The sequence below is a fragment of the Pagrus major genome, chromosome 8 (genome assembly GCF_040436345.1).
Source record: "Pagrus major chromosome 8, Pma_NU_1.0".
In the NCBI taxonomy this organism is placed as follows: Eukaryota; Metazoa; Chordata; class Actinopteri; order Spariformes; family Sparidae; genus Pagrus; species Pagrus major.
In genome coordinates this window covers 14,076,175-14,089,863 of record NC_133222.1, presented here as the reverse complement: position 1 = coordinate 14,089,863, position 13,689 = coordinate 14,076,175, and the positions used below count along the sequence as shown (strand labels likewise).

Genomic DNA, 13,689 nt, shown 5'->3' with positions numbered 1-13,689 from the left:
GAAGAGAGTCATGTAGATGATATTTAGTCTCTAAGCTCAAACTTCAGTGACCTTCAAATTACAAATAGACATTAATGAAACATCCATCTCTCAACAATGTCATCGAGGAGGAAACTTGAATGGGATTATCAGTAACGTCGCCGGTCACTGAGCAGCCTCGCTCTGCAGCCTGATTATGTACCATTCCTTAGTATCCAATTATGAATAATTCATAACAGCTCACTAGTCTTTTTTCCATTTAGCTCATCCCTGCTGCCATCTACTGGTGTTTGTGTGTAATACACACACATGCTGAAGGATGCATGGATTTGACAAAGTGTGAACATGAGAGTCTATTAATAGCATGACCTTGAGAACCATGTTGTACCATTTCTTTATTTTTCTATGTGTTTCTGTGTTTGCAGAGGGAGGCAACGCCTAACCAAATCTTTAGGTAAGAACAAAATATACATACATCTTGAAATATATACACGTCATAAACAATTATTACTGTATCTAAGCATGCATGTGATGTGTTTGTTCTTTAATCATTTATAGCCATGAAATGTCATCTTGTCCTCGTGTGCTGTACAACAGTTTGTTGTAGAGATATAGATTTTTTAGAGCATGAACACTCTTCCTCAATCTTTGCCTCCTGTAGATCCTTAAATTAAGTAAAAGTAGCAATAATACATAGTAACAGAAATAAAATCTTCATTCATGAAGTCTCTAGTACCTATAACTATCAAGTAAATGCAGTGGAGAAAAAGTTGTCTTTCACTGTAAAATGTAGCATAAAAAACTGTGAGAATAAAAAGTACCTCAATATCAGTGGTCAAAGAAGTACTCTGATTCTGACTCTGAAGTAATAGCACTAATCCAAATATGTATTACAATCTAAAGTAAAAGTATGACCCATATTAGCAAAAGCATTTTACTGTTTAAGCGTTTTAAGTTTAGAGTCCAGTCCGCTCTAAAGGGTCACAGGATAAATCTGAGAGACATTTAATGGGATAGCAAAGGGGATTTGTGATATGTTGAATACTTTTACCCCTTTACAATTTGAGAAGTTTATAGAGGAAATCAGTCCTTGGTAGACCTGCTAACAACTAATGGACATCAGGAACATGCAAGGAGCCCCAACTAGACACGTTTCAAAAAGTACGGACACCAAGAACAGCCGTATTTTTAAAAAAATGTAAGCGCTGTTATCTATAGATTACAGTTAATTTATTTTCGTGAAAAAACAAAGCTCATTTTCTCATGATAACAGATTAATTTATCTCATTATTTTGATAAAAAGATATATAAACCTTATCCATTTGTTGAACTAATGAATGAGTGAATGAACATACAGTGGCCAACTTAAAGCAGATGTCTTACTGTCCAGTAGGCTACAACCAAAATAATTTTTGTTGACATGGCTGATCTCAAAAAGAAACTACCCAGATTTGTGTGTTTAATTGGTATAATAAAGTATGTATATAATTATGTACAGTCTTATCTTTTGATCAATAATGGGTATTCTCTTGGTTTGACATTTTCAGGTTAAATCAATTGCCACAGTTGTCAAGATGCCATCTGTGCAGGCTAGCAAGTAATAAAATGAAACGATCTTTTGTTTTTCTCGTGACAACTGGTTGATTATCTCGGAATCTCAAAATAATGAAGCTCCTTTTTTTTACTTGAGATAAGGAAGTAATGATCTTGTCATGTAGGAATAACGACATTGATTGGCAAATAACTGCAAGCACCGCCATTCTTTGCTTCCACAAAAAGGTTGTGAATCACTGGTTTAATCTTTAACAATGCATGTATTTCCCATGGTCATGTGTTTTTAACTATAGCTGTCAAATAAAAGTAGTGGTAGTGTAGTAAAAAGTGTCAAATTTGCTTTTTGAGTACAAATTTAAAGTAGCATAAAATGAAAATACACGAAAAATACAATACTTGCTGACTTAGTTACTTTCCACCACTGTCTTCAGCTCTTACAAAAACAGTTTCTTTGGTTTTCTTTTTTTCAGATTCCTGAATTTCCATGTGTCTGTTTTCATGAAGTCCCTCAACATCATCTTAAGGGAGGGAGACAAATTAATGTCTCTGAAGGAGAGGAACACGATGGATCCAGCCAGCCTGCCTGTTACATCTACCTGCCAAAAGCCCAGTGTAACCTACCCTTGAAGTCCATCCATCTTGCTTGCAGTCCCTAAACCACCATCCCCAGCACTTAGATGGAGCCCAACGCACTTTCATCCCAGTGTGTCTACAGAGCTAACCCTCGCACAACATCGCATAGACCACGACAGGGGCAGAGACTGTTATCCTATTAAGACGTATATGGACTACCCACTACCTACCTGAGAAGGCACAGGGTTGACATTGAACACCTGCAGTACGAGCACAGACACAAACACACATACACACGCACATGCACAAACACAACTCTGTAACACATGCACACACAGTACATACATCGACAAACTCTGTAATTACAAGTATTATACTATGTTAACACTTAGCCGTGTGTACCACCGTCAGAATGTGTGTGTCATGTTTTATTTGTGAAAAGAGAAAACGGCTCATTTTCAGATAATTGATGTAAATCTATTGTGTTTCATATTGTAAGGTTTGACAATGAAATGAAAGTTTTAGTTTCTTCTTCTCTGCTCATATGCCCCCTTTGTTCCTCTTCATTTACTAGAAAAAGACATTTAAGACTGTTTTATAAGAATATTATCATCCAAAAGAGAAAAAACTTGTATTACAAAGTATGTACAGTGAATATTAAAGATGTTCTAAGAATTTTACCTAAATCCACTCAAATCCAGCCCTGCTAGCTAACTTTGCACAGCGCTTCAGTTTGAGAAGAAATCTAATATTTTATAGTCTGTGGTATCTACACTGTGATGGGGGCTACTAGGACTGTGTGCTGCAGGACTCATAGCTGTTGTGTGAATGTGTGTGTGTGCAGGGAAGTCTGTGAGTGTGAGTGCATGCACATATGTGAGCGTGTGTGCAAGTGTGTTGTTGGGCTGGTGAACCAATATGCCAGCCTCACACACACTTGTCCTGTTGTGTAGCTAAATCTGTCTCTGTCTTTGTCTCCAGCTCTCTCTTTCTGTTTCTGACTCCCTTACTGGCTTTGTTTTGTTGGGACATACAGGGTAACATGATGGAGTATTGTGTACAGTGACTGGTGTGCCTGAGGAGTGAACTGCAGTGGTAATGGATTAGGAAGGCCTGTCCCAGCCTCACCTGTCGATATTGTGTAAATAGATATTCTATAGATACCAAACAATTAGCAAATATGGAGGAGATTAACTTAGATCAATTTAAGAGATTCCTTTAAGAATATATGAACACTTAATAAAGGTTTTCACTGTAAAACTCTGTTGTGATTTTTTTTGGATGGATCTTCAACATAGCTTCCACATCGTGTGCGAGTTTGCACACTTGAGACTTCAAGTCGAGCAGCTAACTTCTGGTTAAATCCTCTGCTAACTTTAATGGGCATAAAATCATTTAATCACACAGCTCTGCTAGACGTACCAAATCTGACTGAATGGCGTTAAAAAATGTATCCAGCATTTTCCAGTGGGAAAAGTCTTTTTGGGTCAGTATGCAAATACGTTGTAATTACACGGTTTGGCCACTATGTGCTGTTCCTGGGTGCTTGGAAGGGAGCTCTGAGAAAATTAAAGCTAGAGGGTTTAAAAAGAGATTGAGCTGCACTATGGGAAATGTAGGATCTTGTGGTTTCAATATACTATAGGCACTAAATGTCAACCTGTTTCTCTGTCTCTTACAAGTTCTCTCACTTTATGGAGGTGCTTTACAAAATTGCTGGAGTGCCCCTTTAAAAGGCCAAACATGGTCATTGGGTAGGACATTTGACAGTTATTGGGGACATAAATGATGATGATGTAAAAATGCGAACATTTACAGGCTTACTCTTTCTGCTATAGACGGTTTATACCAGGAATTAAACAGGTCACTTGGAGCAATTGGTCACAATACACAAAACAGCTTTATATTTACTATAATTATGAATACTGAGTTTAAAAGGACTATATATTAATGAAGAACGTTTTCTGAAGAGTTTGTTTTTCTTTCATGCAACTCAAGGTTTACTTTTAATCACAGCAATCAATTGTATCATATTCATCATCAATGGATGGAGTTTGCTCAGACAGATCTGTTGCAAGCTCATTTATCTGCTGGCGAAGACCACATTATACAGTTAAAAGCTCCACAAAGGCTAGTATGAGGACATTGAGTTGGAATATTTTCAGGAATAAATAAACTTCCATGCCTAACAACGGTAAGGTCTGAGTAAATGGATGTATTTGTTGATTAGAACATTCTCAGCGTGACTGTTTGTTAAAATGTATGTACCCTTAATGGGTTACAGAGAGATTACATAAGAAATTGGTGCACAACACTCAAAATGTGTTTGAGGGCAAAAAAGAAGAAGAAAGAAGCAGAAGACAGCCAGCACACTTTATTGCTTGATGTGCGCCTCTATTATGCAAGAACTGGATGTTGCCACAGCCTGAAAGCTTTAAAAGAGCCGATTGCGGCTTTGAGAGGAAGAATGGAGTCTGCTCTTCAGCTTTAAAGGGTTTTTAAAATAAGACGCAATTCTTTAATTTACCTTTTATTTTAATGCTTACCTTCACCTTCTACGATGACATTGAAAAATCAGAGCATTAACTTTTAGAAGGGCTTACATTTAGCCACCATTCTCATCTATAAGTGCCAGGCATCACAAGTAAGAGAGCACAGTTTCTTTGAGACAAGATTTGGTCTTTGAGATTATGAAAGATTAACATCTCACAATAGACTTTTTTTAGTCACATGTCTCGACCACCATAAAGAAAAGAATGCTGTGGGGGAGAGAACCATGAGGGGGGGAAAGAAAACACCACATTTAGCAGTTTTCGTCTGCAGCTGATGCTTGAAGGCAAAACAGCAGCAACCCATTTCTTGACGCTCAGATGGGTTTGTCATCAGGAACAGAAAAAGGATAGTTAGAAGCTATGTGTGGTTCATGGTCCTCACGGGAGTCCTTTAGGGTATCCAGGGGGTCATACGAGGAAAAACTTCATTTTGAACAGCATTTCATTGCAGCACAATGAGCAAGTGCATGAAATCACAGCAGTATTTAGACTTGAGATTTGAATTTGTAGTGTCTTAGTTAAAGCTGCTTTCATGGTAGAAACTGTAATGTTGTAATAATAACTGTAACTGTAATTCTGTTTTAAATCACAGTGAGTAAATGTAAAATAGGGCCCCATAGGACAAACTCACCACACAATCATGAGTCTTGATACAAACGGGTACCTGGGAAAAGTAATATTCTGGCTCTAAACGCTGTTTTCCCACGCTGCTTCTCTGATATCCCGACATTTTCACACCTAATGCGGTGAATTAAGGGTTTGCTGTGACCAAAGCTGTTGATTATTGGATAAGTGGAAAGACAAAGTGTTTTTTGGGGAATTTAATTTGGTTTTCACATTGAGCTTGAATGAAGCATGCGTTACGACAATCAAATGAATGATTCTGCAAATGGAGTCTGGGGGCTTTAGCGAGAGCGGGAAAGTCTGTTTCTAGTTGAACACAAAGGATCTAATTCTTTAACAAGGAGGTTTATCGCTCTGGGAAACCTTTCCATAATGTTGTCAGACACTTAGAATAACAGTATGAGCGTGTCAGTGGCAAAAACAAGCACTTTAAGTGGACGAACTTTAACGGTGTATATTCACACAACAACTAGCGTTAGCATTCCACCACTTCACCTAACAGATAGAGTTACAAGGTGCGATTGGAAACATATGAATTCATTTCGAAAATATCAACACACATCTTGGACACATTTATTAAAGCCTTGAGGTGAAATGCACTGGATGTAATCAAACGTTAATGTTAGCTAGGATGTGGTTGAATGCTAATGTTAGCTATTGTCTAACAGTACCTAATGGGTTATCAAATATGTTGTTTTACCTTGAAATATGGCCAGATGTCCCTCCTAATTTCCAGTATCCATTGTCTTTGCAGTAGCCGTTCAATCAGGAAGCTGTGAAATGATAACAATCTGTTAGATTCCCTTCGTTTATACGACTTTCAACCTGGAACAAGGCAGTACAAGATTGCGAGCTTCCCACCCTGAGCATGACATCAGAGGAAAATGACCGTGTGAATATGGTCTATTAATCACTTAGACACACACACAAAAAAAAAGGTAATAGAGTGGTGTAGCGATGACGTATTTTTGTAGGCTAACCCGGAAGTTAGCATCGCCCTGGTTCCCTCGACAAAAAGCCTATGAGATATCTGAATTGGATTTTTTGGATTGGAAAATAAGCTTTGTGACAAACAAAAGTTTATGGTACTTACACGTTTTGTTCAGCAAGATAATCTTCACAGGTGAACACCACTAGTCCTAAAAATGGACTAGTGAGTAGATGAGTCTCTGCGCTCGGTGTCCGTGACGACGTCTGTTGTCTCATTTAGCCACCTGTCTCATTTAGCCGTCGTTTTTTACAACACGTAAGCGCTTTATTATTCAACTGTGGGACATTTGATGCTGTATTTTAGAACAAAACACTTAAAAATCTTAAGCCCGTGACCTTATCTCAGGCTTTTAACCGAAGACCAATTTAAAAAAACTCATTGACTTTGAGACGAGGGAACCAGAAGTGCAAAAATGCTAACGGATTTCTGGGTTTTAGGACAACAAACTAAACCGCTCTACGGTCCCCATTAGTCACACACACAAAAAATTATCCAGCTTGAAAAATAGCGAACTTAACCTTTAAATTCTTCCTCTACCACTTCCTGTTCCTCTCTATAAACCCATGGACTGTACCTTTAAGACGTGCACCGCGGGGGGGGGGGAGGAGCGGGATTCAAACCGTCTAGCCCCGCCTCAACCGCTTGTCATCGCGGAAACAGAAACTTAAACATCAGCCAAAACAAAATGGGGGCATCGCTGGACACCCCGGCGACGTGTCCTCTGTGCAACGAGCTGACAGGGACCCCCGTCACCCTGAAGTGCAACCACCGCTTCTGCCGACGATGCATCGGGGACTTGTGGAGCGTTACCCCAAACGGGCCGTACCACTGTCCGGAGTGGAGGTGTAAGACGGTGTACGACACTCTGCCGTTTGACAGCGGCGTGATACGGCCGCAGCACAGCAACAGTCGGCGTGCTCAGCCGCGGAGCACTGCAGGTAAATAAAAACTACACTCTGTTAGCGTTGGACTGAAAAGTGGCCGAATACACGAAGGTGTAGCTAACTTAGCTAGTTAACGCTCGTGTGTTCACTCTCACATTTATACGATATTAAAACTGTCCCGGGCTAACTTAGTGCTTCATATTTAAGGTTGGTGCTAATGCTAGCTTACGTTATTCTGTAGGTGTTTGGTTATTTGTGATTCTGGCATCCTGACAAAACAAACGCTAGACTGAACTTTCAGACCTGAAAATGCCCTTCCTTCCACGTCCTTAACGCTTTAAGCCAAGTACGTATCATTACATTCACATATTTAAATGTTTCTTTTTTTTTTTAAGGCAGCTCTAAATGTAATTTTAAGCCCAAAGTTTGTGGTTTCCAATAATCAGTAAGGGCAAAGGTCGACCACTTTATGGCATGTGTTCATGTAGTTTGGCATAAATCATCAACCACTTTCCACATTATATTATTTGTATTTCACAGCTTGTGATGTCCACGATCAGTATCTATGTTCATAATGGCTGTATGATTCATTGCTCAATGTCACAGAGCACAAAGCAATGTCTTCTAATTTAGTGATGCACGATATACTACATACTGGACCAATAAAAAATGGCTATTTATTGGTACCTGTGAAATTTTAGCCAATAATATGAAGCCAAATTGCTTTCAGTTGCTTAAAAAGTGGATCATCTACACACTGAGATACCACCGATATACACTGAAGGAGAAAAGGAACAAGCGCAGATAGCTTTTGTCATGCTCTTGACGGCATGCAGTATAGATTAGAGAGATAAACATGTTATCGCCAGTATTGGTGGACATCTTATCCTTTATTACACTCAAATGTGCAGAAGTGTCCAAATAGGTTATTGGTATCAGCTGAAGAAAATCCATATTGTGCATCCATATTCAAATTTCTTCTTTTGTTCAACCAATAGTCCAAAACCTCACTCACAAAATGACTCTTCATTTACTATCATAACTGACAAGAAAAAGCAGCACATCCTCACATTCAGCAAATATTAGAAATGATTGCTCAAAAAATGCTTTAAAGGAATGATTATTTATCAAAATAGTTGGCACATTAATTTCCTTTCATCGACTAATCGATTAATTGTCTCATTGTTGTAGCTTTGGCTTACAAGACATCATAAAAGTGAAACTGCTCTGTGGGCAGTAAAAGTTGAGTATAGAGGTGATAAGCAAAAGGCACCTGGCAAGTGTTTCTTTTTAAATTATTATTATAGAAGTGCTAAGTCAACATTCCCTCTCACCAGTTTTCCTTTTTTGTGTTCTATATTATAAAAGGTGCATCCAGTAACAATGAAGGAGACACATTGGATCCAGCATTGAGGAGGCCCTCACTCACCAGCCGACTTCTCGGGAAGAGAAAGGCCAGCACACCCGCAGCAGAGCAACCTGACACAAAGCGATCAACTGTGGAAGTTCCCCGTGAGCGGTACAATGACCCCGAGACCCCAACCACTTCATTCTCAAACTCCATCTCAGATAAACCCGCACAGTCAACTACTGTGGAGACATCGAAGGAGACAGTGAACCCAGAATCTGCTCATTCTCAGCGTGGTAATGCCACATACTCCAGCAACAACTCCGACAGCAAAGCGGCCCCTGCAGGTGCAGTGCCACATGACGTCTCAATCCAGCAGAACAAGCAGAAATCCCAAGACGTCGTCACATTGGATGATTCTGACAGCTCTGATGAAGTAGATCTATGTGATGCACCTCCTCCTGCAACCCCCAAGAAAGATGTACAAATGACAAGAAACAATGCATCGCCAAAGACACATGACTTACCTGGCAGGTCCTTTCCTGGGACCTCAACTCCAGGTAAAGATAAGTCTCCTACGATGTCCACCAAACATCCTGCAGCTGCTTCAGGATCCCCAACACGTTTTGGCGTCTTCCACCGGTCAGAGAGCAAAAGTACCAGCCCTGTACCCTGCCATTACTGCCCTAAAGTTGGGTATCAGACCGCTGTGAAGACTTGTCTGGTTTGCGGAGCTTCTATGTGTAAAGAGCACCTGCGTCCACACCTGGAATCCCCTGTCTTTCAGAATCACACACTGGTCCCTCCGATGGAGGACATTTCTACCTGGAGGTGTCAGGAGCACCAGGAGATAAACCGAATCTACTGCCGACAATGTGGAGTGTGTGTGTGCACAGTGTGTACTGTCATCGGCTCACACCGAGACCATGTCTGCATCAGCATCAGGGAGGCAGAGAAAGAGCTCAGGGTAAGTGGTGACTTTGCAGCACCATATATACTGTAGATATACAGTAATTTATGTTGGAAGTTTAGATAGATGTTAACACACCCTTTGCAATAAATAATTGATTTTTAAATTCTTTTTCCACAGGGGAACCTAAAAGAAGAGATCAAACAACTTCAGGAGACTGAAGAGCAAATGAAGAACAGAGTGACTGATCTCACACAGAAGAAAGAGACCTTCAAAGTAAGAGAGTTAACTCTGTAGTTCCCACTAAGACATGCATGTTTTTAGGTTAATTGCTTAGCATTAGGGCTGCAACTAGAGATTATTTTCATTAGCTAGTAATCTGCAGATTATTTCATCATTAAATTTTTATTCTATACAATGTCAAAACATTGTAAAAAAAATGCTCCCCACAGTTTTCCATGTCCAAAGTGATGTCTTTGAATTGCTTCTCTTGTCCAACCAACAGTCCAAAGTCCAAAGAACTCAAATAAATGAACCTTGAACCATATCATTTTACAACAACAGGGTTGCAAAATGAAACTGAGTTGAAGTTCCTTTATGCTACATCAAAGAAAAACTAAACAAACTATTTCATAGAGTGGAGTGTTGATGATGAATTGAGTAGTCTCACAGCCTGAGGAATGAAGCTGCTCCGTAGTCTTGTGGTACAGCAGCAGACACTTCTGTATCTTTTGTCGGATGGTAGCAGAGTGAACAGGCTGTGGCTGGGTGGGTGTTGTCTTTTAGCATCCCTTTGGCTCTGTGCAGGTATATCATTCATTTATTATCATAAAGGATAAAGAAAAGAAGTAAAAAGTAAAGTGATCTCCACTGTACATCTTGAGTTAAAATTCAGATTTTCACCTTTCTGTAATGTTGGTTGCGTGGTAGACCAATTACTGAACTTGAGAGTCTTTTAACTGCCATCAGAACAGACTTTTAGGAATCGATACCATTGCATCACATGACATTGATTTACACTGTGTCCATCCAGGTGGTTTTAAGTGATGCCCGAGCGGGGGTGCAGCAGCAGTACGGAGCCATCAGAGAGGCCCTGGAGCAGGAGGAGCAATCCGCTCTTCAGTGTGTGACAAAGGAGGAGAACAGGGTTCTGGGGGGACTAGAGGAGAAACTCGGCCACCTCAAGAGCTCCCTGCAGTCCATCCAGCAGGGCCTCCACACACTGGAGGGGCTGGCTGATGCCAAGGGAGACAAACTCATTCAGGACCAGGCTTTCATTATGGTGTGTACGCTGTTAGGAGACGGACATGTTGGTTGATTTTGAAAAAAAGATTTACTGTTAGATTATAAAACATTAACACAAGGAAATTTCTTTTTTGTCTTTTTTTCCCATGACAGGAATACAGCAAGACTGCCCAACTGTAAGTCATCTCTGAACTTCTACGAGTTGCATGTAAAGTGGTTATTAGTTTTAAATGTCGATACCTAAATTAGTCACCAACAAAGCAGTGCTTCAGTAGACAGCCTGTAAAGTCTGTAAGGGTCAGTTCGCACTTATTACAAATAAACTTATTTTCTCACCTACTCGCAGTGGTGTTAAGCCATGCAGATAGTTTAAGCTTTTATTTATAAAGATTATGAGACATCTAAATCGGTGCCTCTGTTTCTCTCGATAATCCACAGACCTCGCTGTAAAGATTTTTTCCTTGAACTACTTTCTTCTGTATTTTTTTCTAGATGAGTGAAGTTACCATAGTGCTGTGCGATTTGACGATACAGGAAAAATAATACACACAAATAAAACAAAAAAATATATATTACAGCCCACAAACAAAACTACATTCAACTTTTATGTGTTTGGGTTGATGCACAAATCTCAGAGAATGAATCAAACTATCTACATGGATAGATACCACAAGAGGTTAGAGAAAAATGGGTTATTGTCATTTTGGTGAACCAGCCCTTTACTAGTTTTGTCTCCATATGAAACTACTCACATACATGTAAGTTTATCAAGTACTTCTCTCTGCTCTATTACTCACTCCTCTCTTCTTCACCAGGGCTAGTAACATGGGGAACTGCCTGGACCAGTTTGAGGCTCCAGAGGAAGTGGATCAAGCCCGGCTGAGATGTCTGCAAAGTTGGACTGAGAAACGGTTGGACACAGTCGTCATCACTGTGCCAGGAAAAGACAGAGACCTCTACAGACTGCTCTGTGAGTCGAGTGTTTTATTTATACCTACACCTGTTTATTTTCCACTCACGGATGAATGACAGCTAATTAAACCAAATAACTAAATGCATCCTGTAGGCCCAAATGTGGCACAATCGATAAGTCTTAATGCTCTCATCTAAATTCTCCTTTAATGTCCTTTCCTGTGTTCAGATGGTAGCGTCCCCTTCTTGGATGCAGATACAGCCCATCCCAAGCTGCAGCTGTCTGATAACAACAGGAAGGTGACCTACAGCGAAGTCCAGCAGGCCTACACAAACCACGAGGCTCGCTTCAGCTCCTTCCCACAGGTCCTGGCCTCCTGCGCCCTGGAGGGGGGGCGCTGGTACTGGGAAGTGGACGTGGCTGTGGATGAGGGCCGCTGGAAGGTGGGGCTGTGTGAGGGTCAGATCGAGAGGAAAGGCCAGAAGGACAGCTCTCGTCTGGGATTCAACTCCATTTCCTGGTGTTTGGCCTGTGACAGAAAGAAGGTGGAAGCTCTGCATAACAAGGAGGTGACTCCTGTGGATGCAGACAGGCCGCAGAAGGTCGGAGTGTTCCTCGACTTCGAAGAGGGTATTTTATCATTCTTTAATGTGACACCAGGGGGCAGTCTAGCTTTAATGCATTCCTTCAAGCACAGGTTTACTGACCCTCTTTACCCAGCCTTGTCTGTGTCTAAAACACACCTGGCCATCTGTGATCTGTTCCAGTCATAAACCATAAAATACTGGCATGTCAGTTCTGCTGAATATTACAGAATACATGAAAGCGCTGTGCCTTTTTATAACCCAGATTCCAAAAAAGTTGGGATGCTGTGTAAGACGTAAATAAAAGGAGGCTGCAATCATTTGCAAACAGAATGTCAGAATCAGCATATATTGAAGTTCAAGTTGATGGAGTAAAACATTAATCATATTGTTTTTTTACTGTTTTCAAAGAGTTTATTTCAAAAATAGATTTGCAAATGTCAGATCAGCAATGTTTTCCAGAGAAAGATTTTTCAGCTTTACTTGGCATGTCAGTGCAGCAGGGATTTGCATTTCCATTTCAACAGGGCAATCTCATGAAGGTGTGCCTCTAACTAATGACCCGCTTGTCTTGTGTAATGGTCCAAGGAGCAGCTGCAAATACTCCTTCTTCTGCAGTACTACCAAAAAATTGCTGCTAAGAAAATCCACTAATCTGGTGGCAATCACCTTTTTAATTTCCTTTAAATTTTTCTCATAAAAGTCCTTTTGTTATTTAGCTATTTAAAAGCTTTAAACAGGAAGCAGCAAAATCAGGAAATGTGGGTTTTCATCTCATTTGTCCTGACTCTAGAGAGGGTCCATCCTGGGCGTTGAACGGCCCAACTCAAAAAACCCCAACCGTGTCCCTACTTTTTTGGAATCACAGTTATATATGTGAATATCATATCATCAGCATCTTTTGAAATGAGCCGATTTGTAAACTTCTCTGGGATTATACTTCTGTCATGCACTGTACATGATGCTATACTTAAATGTGATTTTTTATATGATAGAACTGGAATTGTACCATGCCAGAAATGCTGATCATTGTAAACTTTCCATGCTGCAGCATTTTGAACAGTGTTCGCATATATTTGGTATCAGGATTTTAATTTTTAGAGGTTTTTAAAAGTTAAAAAAAAGTTTTTAAGGCAAGCTATCAGCACAGATCAATAAAAAGTAGATTTGTATCATGTTTCCATTTTGATATTGTGTTAAAATGTGCTTTATATCCCCTTTGACACCTGTTGCTCTCATAATAAAATGTTAAAGATTCAAAAGCAAAGGAAAACCGGCGTTACGTCTTTCCTTTATACTTCCTGTTTGTTTAAACAAGAAACACAGGTGTGTGAATGGGTAGTGTGTTTCCACTCAGGAAAAACAGGTAACAGTTGCTACCTTTGAACTGTCACTGCCCCCACAGCATGAGAGCTTTACCAACAACAAACACTGCCTTTGGCACAAACTCCTTACAGCACCACAGGTCGCTACTGTTGTTAAATTACCCAACTCCGTGTGAGCTCTGAGGCTCATTTATTCTGACGAGCGGT

General features: G+C 40.2%; 1 protein-coding gene across 1 annotated transcript; it reads left to right on the top strand.

Moving 5' to 3' along the window:
* The first annotated feature begins 6,932 nt into the window (after positions 1 to 6,932).
* On the top strand, positions 6,933 to 13,430 carry LOC141000995 (tripartite motif-containing protein 14). Its single transcript, XM_073471907.1, has 7 exons — positions 6,933 to 7,211; positions 8,526 to 9,472; positions 9,596 to 9,691; positions 10,449 to 10,697; positions 10,814 to 10,836; positions 11,476 to 11,630; positions 11,802 to 13,430. Exons 1-7 carry the CDS (start codon positions 6,959 to 6,961, stop codon positions 12,344 to 12,346), a joined length of 2,268 nt encoding a protein of 755 aa, XP_073328008.1. The 5' UTR covers positions 6,933 to 6,958; the 3' UTR covers positions 12,347 to 13,430.
* Positions 13,431 to 13,689: the final 259 nt, after the last annotated feature.